This window comes from Protopterus annectens, chromosome 10.part0 (genome assembly GCF_019279795.1).
Source record: "Protopterus annectens isolate FY-2018-M chromosome 10.part0, PAN1.0, whole genome shotgun sequence".
Classification (NCBI taxonomy): Eukaryota; Metazoa; Chordata; order Ceratodontiformes; family Protopteridae; genus Protopterus; species Protopterus annectens.
The window spans coordinates 87,862,640-87,880,518 of NC_056744.1; the positions used below are offsets into that span (position 1 = coordinate 87,862,640).

The 17,879-nt window shown below is 40.0% G+C and overlaps 1 protein-coding gene across 1 annotated transcript in view; it reads left to right on the plus strand.

Annotated features, from left to right (window-relative positions):
• Positions 1 to 17,879, plus strand: part of CLN3 (CLN3 lysosomal/endosomal transmembrane protein, battenin) — a 310,689-nt gene that overhangs the window by 189,245 nt on the left and 103,565 nt on the right. Inside the window, exon 10 of the mRNA XM_044085059.1 lies at positions 2,067 to 2,194. Within this exon, the coding sequence (XP_043940994.1) occupies positions 2,067 to 2,194 (128 nt within the window). The remainder of the gene's footprint in view (positions 1 to 2,066; positions 2,195 to 17,879) is intronic.

Below are 17,879 nucleotides of genomic sequence, written 5' to 3' on the forward strand. Positions count from 1 at the left end.
ATTCCTTAGCTGTTTATATATAAGTTGATCCTTGGAGGGTTTATTGGTTTTCCAAGAGGTCCAGGCTTTATTTCTATTTATGATTTTTTTGTCTAGTTTCTTTGGACAGCCACGGTGCTACTTTTTTCTTTGTTCTGATGGTCCGGGTGGGTGCATGATTGTCAAGGATTGTAAGAAACGTGGAGTTATAATGCCTCGTCTATTGGGAGTAGTTTTAGTCTATTCCAGTTACATGTCTAAAGTTCTGTTTGCAATTTAGTTTGATTGAACCTCTTATAGTTCCTGATAGTTCTGAGGCTAGGTATTTGAGGGATATCAGTTTTTTTGTCTGAGTATATACAAAGTGATCACTTATTTCCTTATGTGTTGGGTGCCTGCTTTATACATTTGGGGAGGGTTATTAATGAGAATCCAATCTAGTATACTTGCTTTGTTATTGGGCTTACTAGTTTTAGTGGTGGAGGTTATGACTTGGGAGAAACCATATAGATTTATGTGGGTATTGGGGAAGTCTGAGGAGCAGGTGTTCCACTCTATATTAATGTCACCTACAATAACAGTTTCTTGTGGGGAGTTCATAGACAGCCACTGTAGAATGTCTTCAAGGATATTAGTGTTGTTACCAGGTGGGATATGATTGCAGCCGATGTTTATAGATTTATGCTGGTTAATTTGTAGTTTTGTAAAGAGTATTTCAGCTTTATCCACTTGAGGAACTTATTATTGGAAATAGTTACATTAATTGTAGATTTATGTAAGACAGCTACCCCCTCTCCATTCTTTGAGGTGCGGTCCAGTCATATTATATTGTAACCTGGAGGAGTAACTTCATTGTCAGTGGTGGATGGCTTAAGCCAGGTTTCCTTAAGACATAGTATATCTGGGGAGTGTACTGCCTTGAGTGCATACAGGTAGTGGATTTCATTATTTAGGCTTCTAATGTTTAGGTGACAGATGTGGAGAGAGGTAGAGGAGGTGTTTAAGTTTTTCAGGCTAGAGGGGATGTTATATATTGGGTTGGATGCTTCCAGTGGGGTTAGTCCTCGGTTGGGGTGGATGTCTCCATCCATTGTGAGGTTAGTTTGAGAATTAATTATTAGTTTGTGAAGTTTGAATAAAAGTTTGTAGTAGTGTTTAGTTCTAGAGTTGACATAAGTGGCTCGAATGAGCTGTTGTGTTATTGTAGTATGGGAGTTGGAAGGGGGTTAGTAAGTTATTAAAGTTATGTGAAAGAGCATGAGTATAGGTCTGTGATCTGGGGTAGTGCAGGCCTGGGAGAGTGAGTTTGTTCATAAGCTGTGATAAGATACATAATTAATTATCAGCAAGGGTAAAAGGTAGTAGGCAGGCTTTGAATTGAAAGGTGAGGTTAAGGCTAGTGGAGGCATTGAAGAGGTTTTGTAACTTACAATTGTTTAAGAATGGGGGTGGGAGGGTAGTAGATGAGGGTAGAGTAGAGAAATAGGGAGGGTGTTGTGTTTAGGGCTGGTCTTACAATTGCTGATTGGTTCTGTAATTAAGGGAGTGGCAACTATGGCTATAAATTTAGCACCTGTAGGGGTGGGTGGAATTTGGGGGCAGGGTTGGATGCAGAGCGAGTCCGAGCGTAGCAGGGCTAATACAGAGCTCAAGAGTTTAAACCCCTGCTTCAGGTTTATGCTATGTATTTTCTAATTTTATGTATTTTATGCAAGGAGCTCTACTGTTTTTCCTTTGTTAATATGATTAAGCTCTATTTCTGAATGAGCCAACAGTAAAAAGGAGCTTCGTTCAGTTAATGTGACAAGTGATGGAACTAAGCACATAAATAAATCATTATTATTTATTTTATAATTCTTCAATAAATTTACGCTTTGTGATGATTTCATAATATTTAATAATAAAACTCTAGTTTATTTTTATGTTTAAAACATGCACCCCCTGCAATTCTGGTAATGCAAGGGAGAGAGGGTGGTTGCAGAAGGTTTCTTTTTGGACTTCTGTATTTATTTATTTATTTGATGCTTTCATTCACAACTGTCTCTGTCTTATGTAATTTGTCTCATAAACTGACACTTTGTTTTCAGCTATTTCATTATCCTGGTCCATCCACCCACTGTGTCATCCTGGGGTTGCTGTAACACCAACTCACCTCACCATGCTGTGGTTGCATCAGATCGACAGCCACTCATAGACAGCATGCTTCTACATCCAGGTATGTTGCGCAAGAATTCTAGGTGATAAAACAGCCCAGGGAATGCATAACTTAAATCAGACGTGTCCAACCTGCGGCCCTCAAAGCTCTTCCATGTAGCCCCCAACCTCTAACTGCAGCATCGATATATGCATGCCCCCAAATCCCTTTTTTTTTTTTTGTGTTTTTCATGCCCATGACCTATAACTCTGTCAGTGTACGCATGCACCAAAGCACCCTTCTAGTTTTAATTGTTTTGCACCAAAGAAGGATGTGTGTGTTCCCGCCATTATTATGTGGTAAAGAATCCGTGTGTGTGTTCTCGCTGAAGAGAGAATTGTGTATGGATTTGCCGACATTGCCTTTGAAAGGGACAGCACTTACCTGTGTTAATAGGCAAGTACAGAGTGAGTGAGTACATGCATGAAAGCAGAATGTCTGCGTGAAAGAAGGTGTGTGTGTGTGTGTGTGTGTGTGTGTGTGTGTGTGTGTGTGTGTGTGTGTGTGTCTGCGCATGACAGAAAGAAAGAGAGATGCATGCATAAAGAGATTAATGACCATCAGTCTACCTACTGAACACAAATAAGTTAGCTCACAAATATATTGTACATTAAAAGTACACTACACTGTAGCTTTCCTGACACAGAGGGTGTTGTATTGAATATGAAATCATACCTCTCAACTGTATAGATTTTCACTTCATCTTCCAATTTGTGTCTTTTGCTTAGGAAATAAAATTAGTCATCGAAAATAGTGCACTTCCAGGGAGTAAGAATGAGACATCAGCCCTAAGGTTAATGGGTCAATAGTGGATTGACTTTGTGGGACTGTACAATATAAAGTTGAATTGTTTTTTCTGACAAACAAAAAAGCATCCAGTACTGTTTTGTCATTGGTTGGATGTTCATCGTGCATACAGCTGCAGTCATAATAGATGGGTTCTCCTGCCGTCAGGCGGGTCCTCGGTCGGCCGAACTCCAAAGTCTAGGTCCGGTGTCGGTTGTTGTCGCTTCTTCCCTGACGTCAGTGCAACAGGGGTATAAAAGAACCAGCCAATGCCATTTTCTTCAGTCTTTCTTGCCGCGCGGTGCCCGAAGCAGAAGCAGTTCGCAAGTGCCGGTCGGCCAGCTCCTGAAATTACGAAATTTTTGCAACCGAAGTCTTCTTGAAAGCTAAGTACCCCGTTGGGGAATCTTTTCTTGCCTCAGACCGAGGTCAGACAAAGTTAATAATTGTATTTCATGTGCGAAACAAATACCGCATAAGGATTTCCATTCCCTCTGTATTCCTTGTTTAGGCCCAGACCACGATGTCTCGGTCTGTCGTTTTTGTGCTACATTCAACAAACGCACCATTAAGCGTCGGGTGGAGTTTGCCCCGCATTATTTTGGCAAAAAATGTAACTATATTATGTCGTCGGGTACTCCGACTCCAGTTTTGTCTAAAAAAGCGCAAAGATAAGGACCGACACACAAGGTCCGCGGCCTCTACCGACACCATGCCAAAGCCGACTACAGGTGGTCCGGTTCTCAGTGAGGCGCCTACGCAGCCCCTGACTACCGACGACACTTCATTGGCGGTGTCTTCTGTGCCCGAGGTCGCAGGCTTCTCGGCCCACACCCCGACTACAGATACCGAAGCCACTCTTGGTGGTGAATCTCAAAATCTGAACAGGTCTGCCTCCTCTCAATGTGTCTTCAGACCTTCCTCTTCTTTTTCCATCAAGGCTTTCACTAAGTCTAAAGCAGCCATGCATTTTAAGAGACAAGCTACACAGGGTCCATCTCCAGGCCCCATGCCTAAAAAACAGATGCTTAAAATGGCTGAGGATTTAATTACTCTGATCAGGGGTTTTCAACCCCCCCCGGACAAAAGGCCCAGAGTGGAGGAAGAATCCCCCTCCTCTGATCAGGGCTCCATTATATCAGAGCACTCTGATGAGCAGGAACATTCTTACTCCTTTTAAAGATTCTGATGCAGAGGAGTCCATTCCCTCTGTATCCCCCCCTGAGGATTACTCATTTGGGGAAACCTTGCATACCTTAAGGGAACACTTCCACTGGGAAGGCCAAGAGTATTCAGATTCCAAGAAAAGGCTTAGGGAATTTCTCTTGCTACCTCAGCACAGGCCTCTGGCTATACCTCCTGTCTTGGACATACTAGATGTTGTGTACTCGGAGGCCTGCCTTAACCCGGATTCTTTACCTCCAGCCCCAGTCAAGCCTGACGGGTACTACCGGGTTCCTGACTCACACCAATTTCTATACAAAAGCCATGCTGCTGACCCAGAAACTATCTCACAGGGCCCCAAGGGAATTAAGGCCTCCACTGCTAAAAATCCATTACCTTCCGAGAGAGATCCCAGATCCTTAGAAAGGTGGGGAAAAAGGTATATACCTTGGCCACCTTAACCATGAGGGCATTAAACTGCCAGTTCCATATGCTAAAGTACCAACAGTTTCTGTTATCACAACTGAGAAGTAAAATGTCACAACCTGAACAACCAGACTTGAAGGAGTTGCAGGATTTGATGCATAGTGCAGAACAAGTGGGTAAACATGCCTTACAATGTGGTTTTGATGCTCTAGAGGCCTCATGTAGAGCTGCTGTTACAGGATCAGTCATACGTAGACATGCCTGACTCAAGGAACAAACCTTACCAGATCATGTCAAAGCTAAATTACTAGATGCCCCTCTACAAAAGGATGTATTATTTGGTGCTAATGCTGAGGAGGTATTAAGGAAAATGGAGGAAAAGGCTAAATCAATGCAAACAGTGAAAGATTTTCTACAGGTACAACCCCCCCCCCCCCCCGTTTCAGTAGAAATTGGCCTTCCAAAAATTGGTCCTTTCCAGCCACGGACAGACCCCAAAGAGGTAGGTACAGGCGCCCGAGGGGCAGAGGGCAATCCCAAGGATCATTTAGAGGCAGACAATGGCAAGCTCGTACACAAAGAGGTGGTGAGGATAGTTTGCAGCCATTCAGAAAGCAAGCCCAATGACTTTCCCCTTTGCATGCCAATCAAGGCTCAAATGGCAGCACCCTTAGGCGGAAAACTGGCATTATTTTCAAAAAATTGGCATATTGTCACAAAAGACAAATGGATCCTGGACATTATAAACAGAGGCTACAGATTCCATTTTCACACCCTTCCAAAAATGAGAGGCATGCCATGCCACACAATCAAAGGGCAGAGGCACAAAGACAAATTTCAGATCTCATAGACATGAAAGCTATTCAAGAGGTACCTACTCACGAACAAGGTCAAGGTTTTTATTCCAGACTATTCCTGGTACCAAGGAAGGGAAAAGATTGGAGACCTATTTTGGACCTATCCATCCTAAACACATTCTTACTCGTACCAAAATTCAAGATGCTCACTTTACAGCAGCTTCTTCCCATGTTGGGCAAGGAGTCTTGGCTGGTAACATTGGACCTCAAGGAGGCATACCTGCATGTCCCAATCAGACAAAATTGCAGAAGATACCTCGGATTTCTTGCAGGTTCAACACATTATCAATTCTCTGCATTGCCCTTTGGCTTATCTACTGTGCCCAGAGTATTCACGAAATGCCTGGCATCAGTAATTGCCTACTGCAGACTTCAAGGGATACAGATATACCCCTATTTGGACGACTGCCTGATCCAAGCAGACAGCAAGCACATACTTCTGAAACATCTGGCTTATGTAATAATATTGTTGAATTCTCTGGGATACACAGTCAACAAAAAGAAATCAAGGCTAACACCCTCTCAGAAAATAATTTTCCTGGGTGCCAACTTGGACACAAACACCCAGATGGCCTACCTCACGCCAGAGAAGCAGGGGCAACTAACTCAATACTTCAGAACACTAGCAAACTTCACCAGGCTGACTGCAAGGAAAATCCTGCAGGCTCTGGGATTCATGGCATCTTGCATCTTACTAATCCCATGTGCAAAGCTGCATATGAGGAAACTTCAGTGGTACCTGAAAAACCTATGGTCTCAACACAGCCACAGTTTGGAAACAATAATACCACTAATTCCATGTCTTCAAAAGGAATTTCTGTGGTGGGCTCAAGCATGCCAAACAAACACAGGTCTCCCATTCAGCAAGTCTCAAGCAAATCAAGTCATCACAACAGACACTTCGGACTACGCCTGGGGGGCGCACATGACAGATCGGTGCATTCAGGGCAAATGGTCCCAAAAAGAAAAGCACCTTCACATCAATCAAAAGGAAATGCTAGCAGTAATAAATGTTATTATAGCTTTCAAAGACCTTCTGCAACCAGGTCAACTATTGATAAGGACGGACAACACCACAGTAATGTGGGACATAAACAAACATGGAAGAACCCATTCATACCCCCTATGCAGGCTGGCCATGTCACTTTGGAACATGGCTCTGGACTTACAAATCGAACTTCAAGCACAGTACTTGCCAGGCAAGGAAAACATGCTGGCAGACAACCTAAGCAGAAATATGACAGATCCACACGAATGAAAGTTGCATCCTCAAGTTTTTACAGAGATAATTCAAGCATGGGGAAGGCCAAACATAGATCTCTTTGCCTCCCACAAAAATCACCAATTGACAAAATTCTGCTCAAGGATTTTTCATCCAAAGGCTTGGAGAGTGGACGCTCTCTCTTTCAGTTGGACATCAATAACAGTTTATGCCTTCCCACCACTTCCTCTGCTGCCCAAAGTTCTATTAAAAACCAGAGCAGACAGACCAAAGATGATTCTCATTGCTCCAGATTGGCCAATACAACACTGGTACCCACTCCTGAGGAGCCTGACGCATTCCCCACCATGGACCCTGCCTCTAATGCCTCTTCTTCTGACTCAGCACAGCTTCAAAACTCTTCACAGTCCGCTAAAAACACTCAATCTAGCAGCATGGAAGATACCTTAGCATCACAATGGACCCTACTCTCCAAGGAGGTGCAGGATGTCATTTTGGAGGCCAGAAGGCCGTCTACTAGAAAAGCTTACTCCGCAAAATGGAAACGGTTTTGTGTCTGGAATGAGAAAAAGGGCCAGGATCCTGGAAAACTGAATTTACCTCAAATATTACAGTATCTAGCTGAGCTGCTAAGCAGTGGACTTTCATTCTCCTCCATCAAAATCCATGCCTCAGCCATTTCTGCAGAATACAACACTGATCCACCTTTATTCTCTCACCCCCTCTTAAGACAGTTCCTCAGAGGGGCTAAGAATCTAAAACCCCCAAGGAAACAACCAATACCTGCTTGGGATCTCAATTTCATTCTAGAAAAGCTGACCTTGCCTCCTTTTGAGCCAGCTGCCTCAACAGATTTGCAATATTTGTCCTGGAAAACAGCTTTCCTTCTGGCTATTACCTCCGCTCGTAGGGTATCGGAACTACAAGATCTCATGGCTGTGCAGCCCTTTATCATCTTCCATCAGGACAGTTTCCTTATGAACCAACCCATCCTTTATGCCAAAAATGGTATCCAAGGTAGCTTTGAATCAGGCTATACACTTACCTACCTTTTATCCAAATCCTCAAAACAAAGGGGAGAGATTACTACATTCCTTGGACATCCACAGACAACTGCGTTACTATTTGGACAGAACAAAGCCTTTCAGAAAATCAGAACCGCTCTTTGTGTCCTATGCTATAGGAGCTCAAGGGAAGCCAATTTCCAAACAGACAATCTCAAAATGGATAGCCCACTGCATACGCTTTTGTTATTCTTTTCATGGCAAAACTGTGCCTACAGGCATCAGACCTCACTCCACAAGAGCCACGGCTACCTCTGCAGCTTTTCTCAGAGGAATTCCTACCAAAGATATTTTGGAAGCAGCCACTTGGAGTTCTGTGCATACCTTCTCCAAGCACTACCACCTTCCATTATACTCCAAATCTAAAGCAGGCTTTGCCACTACAGTCTTGCAGCTAGATAACTAAAAAACTTCTTGAAAGTCCAACCACGTCAAAATAAAAATAACAGTAACCAGCCACACAGCTCGAGCAAGACGTTGATTCAGTAGGCACACGCTCTTTTACTGATAAAAACACAGGTTTATTTCCACAAATAAAATCTTCCTATACAGAGATCTGTAGGTTAAGCGCTTTCATCTGAGTAGCTCAGATTTCATCAGAACCAAGATATACACCTTCAACTCTCCTTATAAAGCAAAATTGGCGCCAAAATTGTCTTGATATATACTTTCTTAAAGGTACATGTCAAAAGCCTTGTGAATTAATACCTAAAACTAGTTATATAAAAGTTGTTCTATAAAAATCATATAAAATATTTAAAAACAACCTATTTGTACAAGTTGTATTGATATATATGTGCAAAAATGCTGAAATGCAAAAAATGTAGAGAAAATGTAAAATATGTAAAAATGTAAAATGTTAAATATTTCATAATTCATTTTTAAACATAAATTCTGTATAATATAATATAAACTTCAGAGTTATACATTTTATTACACATTACTATGCTAAAGTTGATGAACTTCCACTATTTTACACAATGCAAAAACAATGCGTATAAATATAAGAATAAAAAATGTGAAAATAAAAATATAAGAATAAAAATATATAACTTAAGAATAAAAAACAGATTTGCATCAAAGAGAAATATTACTCAACCCCGGTCCAAGATTAGAAATGGCTTAATACTAATTAAATCATTAAGACCGGGGAAAGTAGTGGCATCACAATATATTTGCCATTCACTTTCTTTATATGCTAGCCATGTCTTCCAATTGCCACCATATACTGATTGTTCTACCTGGTCTATAATCATGAATCTAAAAATATGGTCTTCACCCTTCTCCAGAACATGTCTACTCAGGGCATTTTTATTGTCTTTTTTCTTAATTCTATAAAGATGTTTGTAAATTCTTGTTTTGAATTTTCTCTCTGTCTTGCCTATATAATAGGCAGGACAGGTGCAACAGGTAGCAAGATAAACTACCCTCTGACTGTTACAGTTTCCATTAATACTCCAACACTTGGTTTTCATCAAATTTTCTAATCTCACCATATTCTCTTCATTGATGTTCTTGCACTGCTTGCAAGAACCACACTTTTTTGTAGATCTTCTTTTTTCTCTTTGCCCTAGTGTATGAACTAACCTCCAAAAGTTTTTTCAAATTAAGGGCAGTTTTATAAACACAAATGGGATTGTTCCCAACGTTGGCCAAAATATTGTCAGAGGTGTTCAATAATTCCCAATGTCTTTTAACTATTTCTTTCACGAGATTAGTGTATGGATTAAACTTGATAATACAAACTATTCTACTAATGTGTGATTTCGTCTTTTCATTTTCTCCTAATACTTGTCCCAACAGGGGTTTGTATCTCTTACCCCAGTTGTCTTTAACAAATTTAGCCACATTTTTTACCATTCTTTTTGGATATTTTCTATCCAAAAACATCCGTGAAATGGTATCTATTTCTTTTTCCATACTCTCTCTAGAAGAAGACATCCTCGCTGCCCGGATATATTGTCCCTTGAGTACGTTCCTAAAAACATGCTGAGGGTGACAACTACCGAATTCAATGTAATCGTTTGAGAAAGTAGATTTTCTATAGATCTGTGAAGCAAATCCGTCAGGTGTGGTACTAATAAAAGTGTCTAAATAGGCAATACCTATTTTGTCCATCTTATATGTAAACTTTAATAAATTGGTACTGGAATTGATATAATCAATAAATCTTTTAATGTCTTCAGAAGGACCCTTCCAAATAATAAATAAATCATCCAAATATCTAGAATAGAGGGAAATGTATTTATAAAATTCACTAGGGAATAAAAACTGATTTTCCCATTCGAGCATGACCAGGTTGGCAAAAATGGGGGCACAAGAAGCCCCCATAGCCACACCTCTGGTCTGCCTGAAATATTCTCCTTCGTGTTGGATATAGTTGTGGTCAAGTATCAGCCCCATCATATCCAAGATTAGGCTAATTCTGTCCCAACTAAGCCCTGAATGTTGTTTCAGGCTGTTTTCAAAAAATTCCAACCCTGTTGGACAAGGAATACAAGAAAATAAATCTTGTACATCTATTGTAAGGAATGTCATGTCCTCGGACCATATCTCAGGTGTGAGACTACTCAAAAATTCCCAAGAATCTTTGACCAAGTGGGGAACCAAATTATGAATATGTTTTGTCCAGTGGTCAATGGTAACACCCATGTTATAAGTCTTAGAATGTGAACCAGCTATAATAGGTCTAAAAGGTGGGGTGTCTATAGATTTATGAATTTTTGGGATTCCAAAAATACATGCAACTCTTGGAAATTCAGTTCTCAAAAAATTGTAAAGTTCATTGGTTATGCGGTTGTCCAACAAATATTCTTCTATAATTAAATCAATCCGATGGTAACCAGTGTTAATCTGATTAAGAGACACTTCTTCATAATTTCCAGAAGAAAACAAAATGTCATGTATTGCTTTGTTGTAACTCTCTGTATCAAAAATAATGATACCCCCACCCTTGTCTGGTTTCATTAATCTAATATTTTTATTGTTTACCACCTTCTGTAAACATTCCCTCTCTTCTTTGGTTAAATTGTCTTCAAAAGGGGCATTAACGTTATTTCTAGTGTGGATGTTCTTGTGTAATCTATAAATATCCCTACACACCATTTTTTCATAAATTCCCACTTGAGGGTGGGTATTGGGTATGTATGTACTCTTTTTACTAAGTCTATCTTCTCTTTGATTTCTTCCATGATCAAAGTCATTTTTGAATTGTATGGCCAAGTTAATTCTTCGACAGAATAACTTGATCTCCTTAACAACATCTACAAAGTTAAATTTTGCTGTCGGAATATATTTCATACCCTTACTGAATAACATAAAAAATTCATTAGAAATATAAAAATTGGTGTAGTTATAAACTTTAAAGCCAACAAAAGATGAAATTAATGGGCCTTTGTTTTTGATACCATCCACACTCATAGATGATGGGTCAGTAATGTGCACATCCATCCCTTGTTCATCTAATGCACAATCCAGTTCAACCAGTGGCAAAGTCATAGGGGAATTGTTAAATAATGAAAAATCTTTACACTTAGAACCATCTTTATTTAAATCATTTTTGGTGTTCAATACTTTCTCTGATATTGTTTTGGTGCTGGATGGTACCTCTCCCCCTGAAAATTCGAATTTTCCCCTATCCTGTCCACCCTATTGGACAGATTTCTTTCTAAAATTTCTTGTCCTTTTTTAACCCTTCTACCTTCAATAGGACGTGGCCACGTATAGACCTTATGTTCCTTGTATAAACATAGGTCCCTATCAATTTTCTTAAGTTTCCTGTTATACACATTTTTTGCTTTGTTCTCAGCGTATATAATTTGTTTGTAATACAAATCATACCATTCATCGAATCTAGCATTATTCACAATCTCTCCGTTTAAAATTTCCACTTCGTTTAACAACAGAGAAATTTTCCCATCATTATACTTGATTAGTTTCTTAATAAAATGAAAGCCAAATTCATCAAACATTTCATTAAAATCTCGCATAACATCCTCTTCATATTTTAAACCCAAGGGTAATTTAAAGAATCTGATACCCTTGGGAACTATACCTAGGGTAAGACATTTCCCTAGGTATGCATTGTCAATTTTTGCACATTTCAATACCATTAGTTTTTTACCTAAAACACTTATCTTGTCTTTAATAGGCTCAGAAGAATGTACATTTCTTCCCTGGTTTGAATTTATAAATAACACCCTCTGAAAAATAGTCAATGTCTTCATTTAAAAAATCATTCAAACAATCATTACCAACACTTTTAAAGTTATACTGTTTACCCTGTTTAGGGTTGACTTTTGAAACAGGGCTTAGGAGATTGTCTCTTAATTCTATACCTTTACAATGTTCGTGTCTCCTAGAAACTGAAGCAGCATAGGTTTTCGTCTGCACCTTCCTTTTCGGTTTGGTGCCCAATTTGAAAAACTCTTCCCGTTGCAAAAGGCTTAAGTCAAAAGTAAAGTCGCAAGCTGGCGATAAAGAAATGTCCACTTCCTTACTTTCTAAATCAAGAGCGGTTTTCGGCGTTCCTGTAGGATTTAATAGTCCTTGTCCATTAGGGATTTCTTCATCACTGACGAAAACCTCCAAAATATTCCCATTCTGTAGTGAAGGCAAGTGTAAAACTGATTTACAAATCACTTTATCGTTGGTTCCGCCAGGCTGAATGGATTCAGAAAGCTTCCCCACAAGCTCGAGAAGCCTACTGACGTCACTCTGAAGTGACGTAACTTCCGCACGGAGTTCCGAGTACTCTGTCCTGCTCAATGAAGCAGATGGTGAACCGGTATCTGCCATTCTTGCAACTAGATAACTAAAAAACTTCTTGAAAGTCCAACCACGTCAAAATAAAAATAACAGTAACCAGCCACACAGCTCGAGCAAGACGTTGATTCAGTAGGCACACGCTCTTTTACTGATAAAAACACAGGTTTATTTCCACAAATAAAATCTTCCTATACAGAGATCTGTAGGTTAAGCGCTTTCATCTGAGTAGCTCAGATTTCATCAGAACCAAGATTTACACCTTCAACTCTCCTTATAAAGCAAAATTGGCGCCAAAATTGTCTTGATATATACTTTCTTAAAGGTACATGTCAAAAGCCTTGTGAATTAATACCTAAAACTAGTTATATAAAAGTTGTCCTATAAAAATCATGTAAAATATTTAAAAACAACCTATTTGTACAAGTTGTATTGATATATATGTGCAAAAATGCTGAAATGCAAAAAATGTAGAGAAAATGTAAAATATGTTGCCATTGGCATTTTTGCCAACCTGGTCATGCTCGAATGGGAAAATCAGTTTTTGTTCCCTAGTGAATTTTATAAATACATTTCCCTCTATTCTAGATATTTGGATGATTTATTTATTATTTGGAAGGGTCCTTCTGAAGACATTAAAAGATTTATTGATTATATCAATTCCAGTACCAATTTCTTAAAGTTTACATATAAGATGGACAAAATAGGTATTGCCTATTTAGACACTTTTATTAGTACCACACCTGACGGATTTGCTTCACAGATCTATAGAAAATCTACTTTCTCAAACGATTACATTGAATTCGGTAGTTGTCACCCTCAGCATGTTTTTAGGAACGTACTCAAGGGACAATATATCTGGGCAGCGAGGATGTCTTCTTCTAGAGAGAGTATGGAAAAAGAAATAGATACCATTTCACGGATGTTTTTGGATAGAAAATATCCAAAAAGAATGGTAAAAAATGTGGCTAAATTTGTTAAAGACAACTGGGGTAAGACATACAAACCCCTGTTGGGACAAGTATTAGGAGAAAATGAAAAGACGAAATCACACATTAGTAGAATAGTTTGTATTATCAAGTTTAATCCATACACTAATCTCGTGAAAGAAATAGTTAAAAGACATTGGGAATTATTGAACACCTCTGACAATATTTTGGCCAACGTTGGGAACAATCCCATTTGTGTTTATAAAACTGCCCTTAATTTGAAAAAACTTTTGGAGGTTAGTTCATACACTAGGGCAAAGAGAAAAAGAAGATCTACAAAAAAGTGTGGTTCTTGCAAGCAGTGCAAGAACATCAATGAAGAGAATATGGTGAGATTAGAAAATCTGAAGAAAACCAAGTGTTGGAGTATTAATGGAAACTGTAACAGTCAGAGGGTAGTTTATCTTGCTACCTGTTGCACCTGTCCTGCCTATTATATAGGCAAGACAAAGAGAAAATTCAAAACAAGAATTTACGAACATCTTTATAGAATTAAGAAAAAAGACAATAAAAATGCCCTGAGTAGACATGTTCTGGAGAAGGGTGAAGACCATATTTTTAGATTCAGGATTATAGACCAGGTAGAACAATCAGTATATGGTGGCAATTGGAAGACATGGCTAGCATATAAAGAAAGTGAATGGCAAATATATTGTGATGCCACTACTTTCCCCGGTCTTAATGATTTCATTAGTATTAAGCCATTTCTAATCTTGGACCGGGGTTGAGTAATATTTCTCTTTGATGCAAATCTGTTTTTTATTCTTAAGTTATATATTTTTATTCTTATATTTTTATTTTCACATTTTTTATTCTTATATTTATACACATTGTTTTTGCATTGTGTAAAATAGTGGAAGTTCATCAACTTTAGCATAGTAATGTGTAATAAAATGTATAATTCTGAAGTTTATATTATATTATACAGAATTTGTTTAAAAATGAATTATGAAATATTTAACATTTTACATTTTTACATATTTTACATTTTCTCTACATTTTTTTGCATTTCAGCATTTTTGCACATATATATCAATACAACTTGTACAAATAGGTTGTTTTTAAATATTTTATATGATTTTTATAGGACAACTTTTATATAACTAGTTTTAGGTATTAATTCACAAGGCTTTTGACATGTACCTTTAAGAAAGTATATATCAAGACAATTTTGGCGCCAATTTTGCTTTATAAGGAGAGTTGAAGGTGTAAATCTTGGTTCTGATGAAATCTGAGCTACTCAGATGAAAGCGCTTAACCTACAGATCTCTGTATAGGAAGATTTTATTTGTGGAAATAAACCTGTGTTTTTATCAGTAAAAGAGCGTGTGCCTACTGAATCAACGTCTTGCTCGAGCTGTGTGGCTGGTTACTGTTATTTTTATTTTGACTACAGTCTTGCAGGGCATTCTGGCTCCTCCTAGTGCCACCTAGTGCCTACCACCCCTTTCTTAGCTTTGGGATTCTACCCATCTGTTATGACTGCAGCTGTATGCACGATGAACATAGTACAGTTTTGTACCTACCATAAATGTAGATGTTCAAGTGCTAATACAGCTGCAGTCCAGGATGTTCTTCATCTCACATTGCTGCAGTAATAACCTGTGGGTAGTCCGCTGTCCTCGGTCGGCCCGAATACCAAAGTGTTAGGCTGGCGTCGGTCATGGTCGCTCGGATCTGACGTCAGTACGCCGTGGTATTAAAGCGCTTGACCGACGTCATATCCTCAGTCTTTCTTGCCGCATGGTCCGAAGCAGAAGCAGCGTTTGCAAGTGCCGTTCGGCGTTCTGAAATTTTCGTATTCTGAGTTTCAGACCGAAACCAAGTTGGGCTAAGTACCCCGTTGGGGAATATTTTTGTCTTTTCTTGCCTCAGTTATATCCGGATGTCAGAAAAAGTGAATAATTGTATTTCTTGTGGGAAACGGATACCTCATAGGGATTACCACTCTCTCTGTATTCCTTGTTTGGGGCCTGAGCACGACGTAGTCGGGTGTCGCTTTTGTGCTAGATTTAATAAGCGCACCATTAAACGTAGGTTAGATTGCGCTAGGCTTGTCTTCGGTAAGCGGTGTAATTACAATATGCCGTCGGATCCTCCGACGCCCGCTACCGCTAGAAGCGCAAGGAAAAATCGTTAAAGTCCAAGCAGGATGAGTCATCCATTCCGGACGCCGGTTCTTTAGAAACTACGGTGGAATCTGTGGATCCAGCCGAGGTTTCAGCTGAGTCTCAGGGGGAGCCATTAATTTTGCAAGATGTGGCCTCTCAGGAGTCGGGTCAGGCTGAGGGAGCCTCTCAGGTTGCTGTACTCCCTTCTTTGCATAAGGTGGTTAGGCCTTCCCCTTCTGTCTCTAAGGTACCTTCCAAGGTCAGGCCTGGTTTGTCTTCCTCTGGTGTCAGTCCTAGTTCTGCAGGTTCTGTACCTAAAAAACACATGCTAAAAATGGCAGAAGATTTGATTTCCTTAATCAGATGTTCTATGCCCCCCCCCCCCAGATAAGAGGCCTAGGGTGGAGCCAGGGGTGGAAGGTTTGGAACATTCTTCAGATTACTCAGTCTTTGGCTGAAGACATTCAGGATTTTTCTCCTTATTCTGATTCAGACGCAGAGGATTCTAGTCCTTCTGCTTCTCCTCCAGAGGATTTTTCTTTTTCAGAAACCCTGCATTCTATGAGGGAGCATTTTAAATGGGAAGGTCAGGATTTCTCAGATTCCCGAAAGAGGCTTAGGGAATTTTTGTTTTTACCACAACATAGGCCCTTGGCTATACCTCCTGTTTTGGATGTTGTTCAGGATGTTTTCTCTGAGGCTTCCCTTAATCCAGACTCTTTGCCTCCTGCACCGGTTAAACCAGATAGGTATTACAGAGTGCCAGAGGCTCATAAATATCTGTATAAGAGCCCAAGGGCTGACCCAGAAACTATTAGCCAGGGTCCTAAGGGTGTCAGGGCTTCTGTTGTAAAGAATCCAGTTCCTATGGATAAAGATTCTAGAGCTTTGGATAGGTGGGGTAAAAAAGTGTATACCTCTTCCACTCTAGCAATGAGGGCTTTGAATTGCCAATTTCATATGTTGAAGTACCAGAATTTTCTCCTTACTCAGTTAAAGTCTAAGGTAGATGCTTTGGCAGAGGGCATAGAGTGTAAGGAATTACAGGATTTGGTTCATGCCTCTGATCAGGTGGGTAAGCATTCTTTGCAATGTGGTTTCGATGCTTTACAGGCTTCTTCCAGGGTAGCTGCCACTGGATCAGTTATTCGTAGGCACGCCTGGCTTAAGGATCAGAACTTGTCAGAGCATGTTAAAGCTCGAATTTTGGATGCTCCTCTTCAGTCTGAAGTTTTGTTTGGTTCTCCTGTGGAGTCTGTCTTGAAGAAAATGGAAGACAAAGCTAAGTCTGTGCAGACTGTTAAGGATTTTTTGCAGGTGCAGCCCCCTAGGTTTAGCAGAAATTGGCCTACTAAGGGATGGGCTTTACCCTTCTTCTGATTTACAGTCTAGGAGCAGATCTAGACGTGGTAGGGGCAGAGCTCGGGGTTCTTTCAGGCCTAGAACGTGGAGTTCCCCTGCACAATCTACAGGTGAGGGCAGGGGCCAGTCCTTTCGTAAACAGACCCAATGACCTGCATCTTCAGCTGCCAGACCCTTCCTGTCTGGCAGCTCCTCTGGGAGGAAAGTTGGCACTTTTCAGACAAAATTGGCTTTTAGTCACCCAGGACAAATGGGTGTTGGACATTATAGACCGAGGCTACAAGTTTTATTTCCACACATTGCCTCCTTTCACAGGCATGCCAGACGTTCCTCCTCAGCAAAGGGTAGAGGCTCACAAACAGATTTCTTTACTTCTTCAAATGGGGGCTATACAGCAGGTCCCTCTGTCAGAAGTGGGCCTAGGATTTTATTCTCGCCTGTTTCTTGTACCAAAGAAAGGAAACACTTGGAGGCCAATTTTGGATTTATCTATCCTCAACACCTACCTGGACATTCCAAAATTCAAAATGTTGACTTTGCAACAACTTCTGCCTCTGTTGGGCAAAGATCACTGGATGGTAACTCTGGATCTCAAAGAGGCTTATCTTCATATTCCTATCAGGCCCAGTTGCAGGAGATTCCTGCTGGCTGGGACTTTACATTATCAGTTCTCTGCATTGCCCTTTGGCTTATCTACTGCCCAGGGTGTTCACAAAGGTTCTGGCTCCAGTGATAGCCTTCTTAAGGTTAAGAGGAATACAAATTTATCCTTATTTGGACGATTGCCTGATTCTTGCTCAAGACAAAGACAAGCTACTTCACCATCTACAGTATGTTATGGCAGTGTTAAGGTGCCTGGGGTATTCTGTGAACGAAACAAAGTCCAGTCTAGTACCCTCTCAGGAAATGTGCTTTCTGGGTGGGAGACTGAATACAGCCTCTCAGATGGCTTTTTTGACCC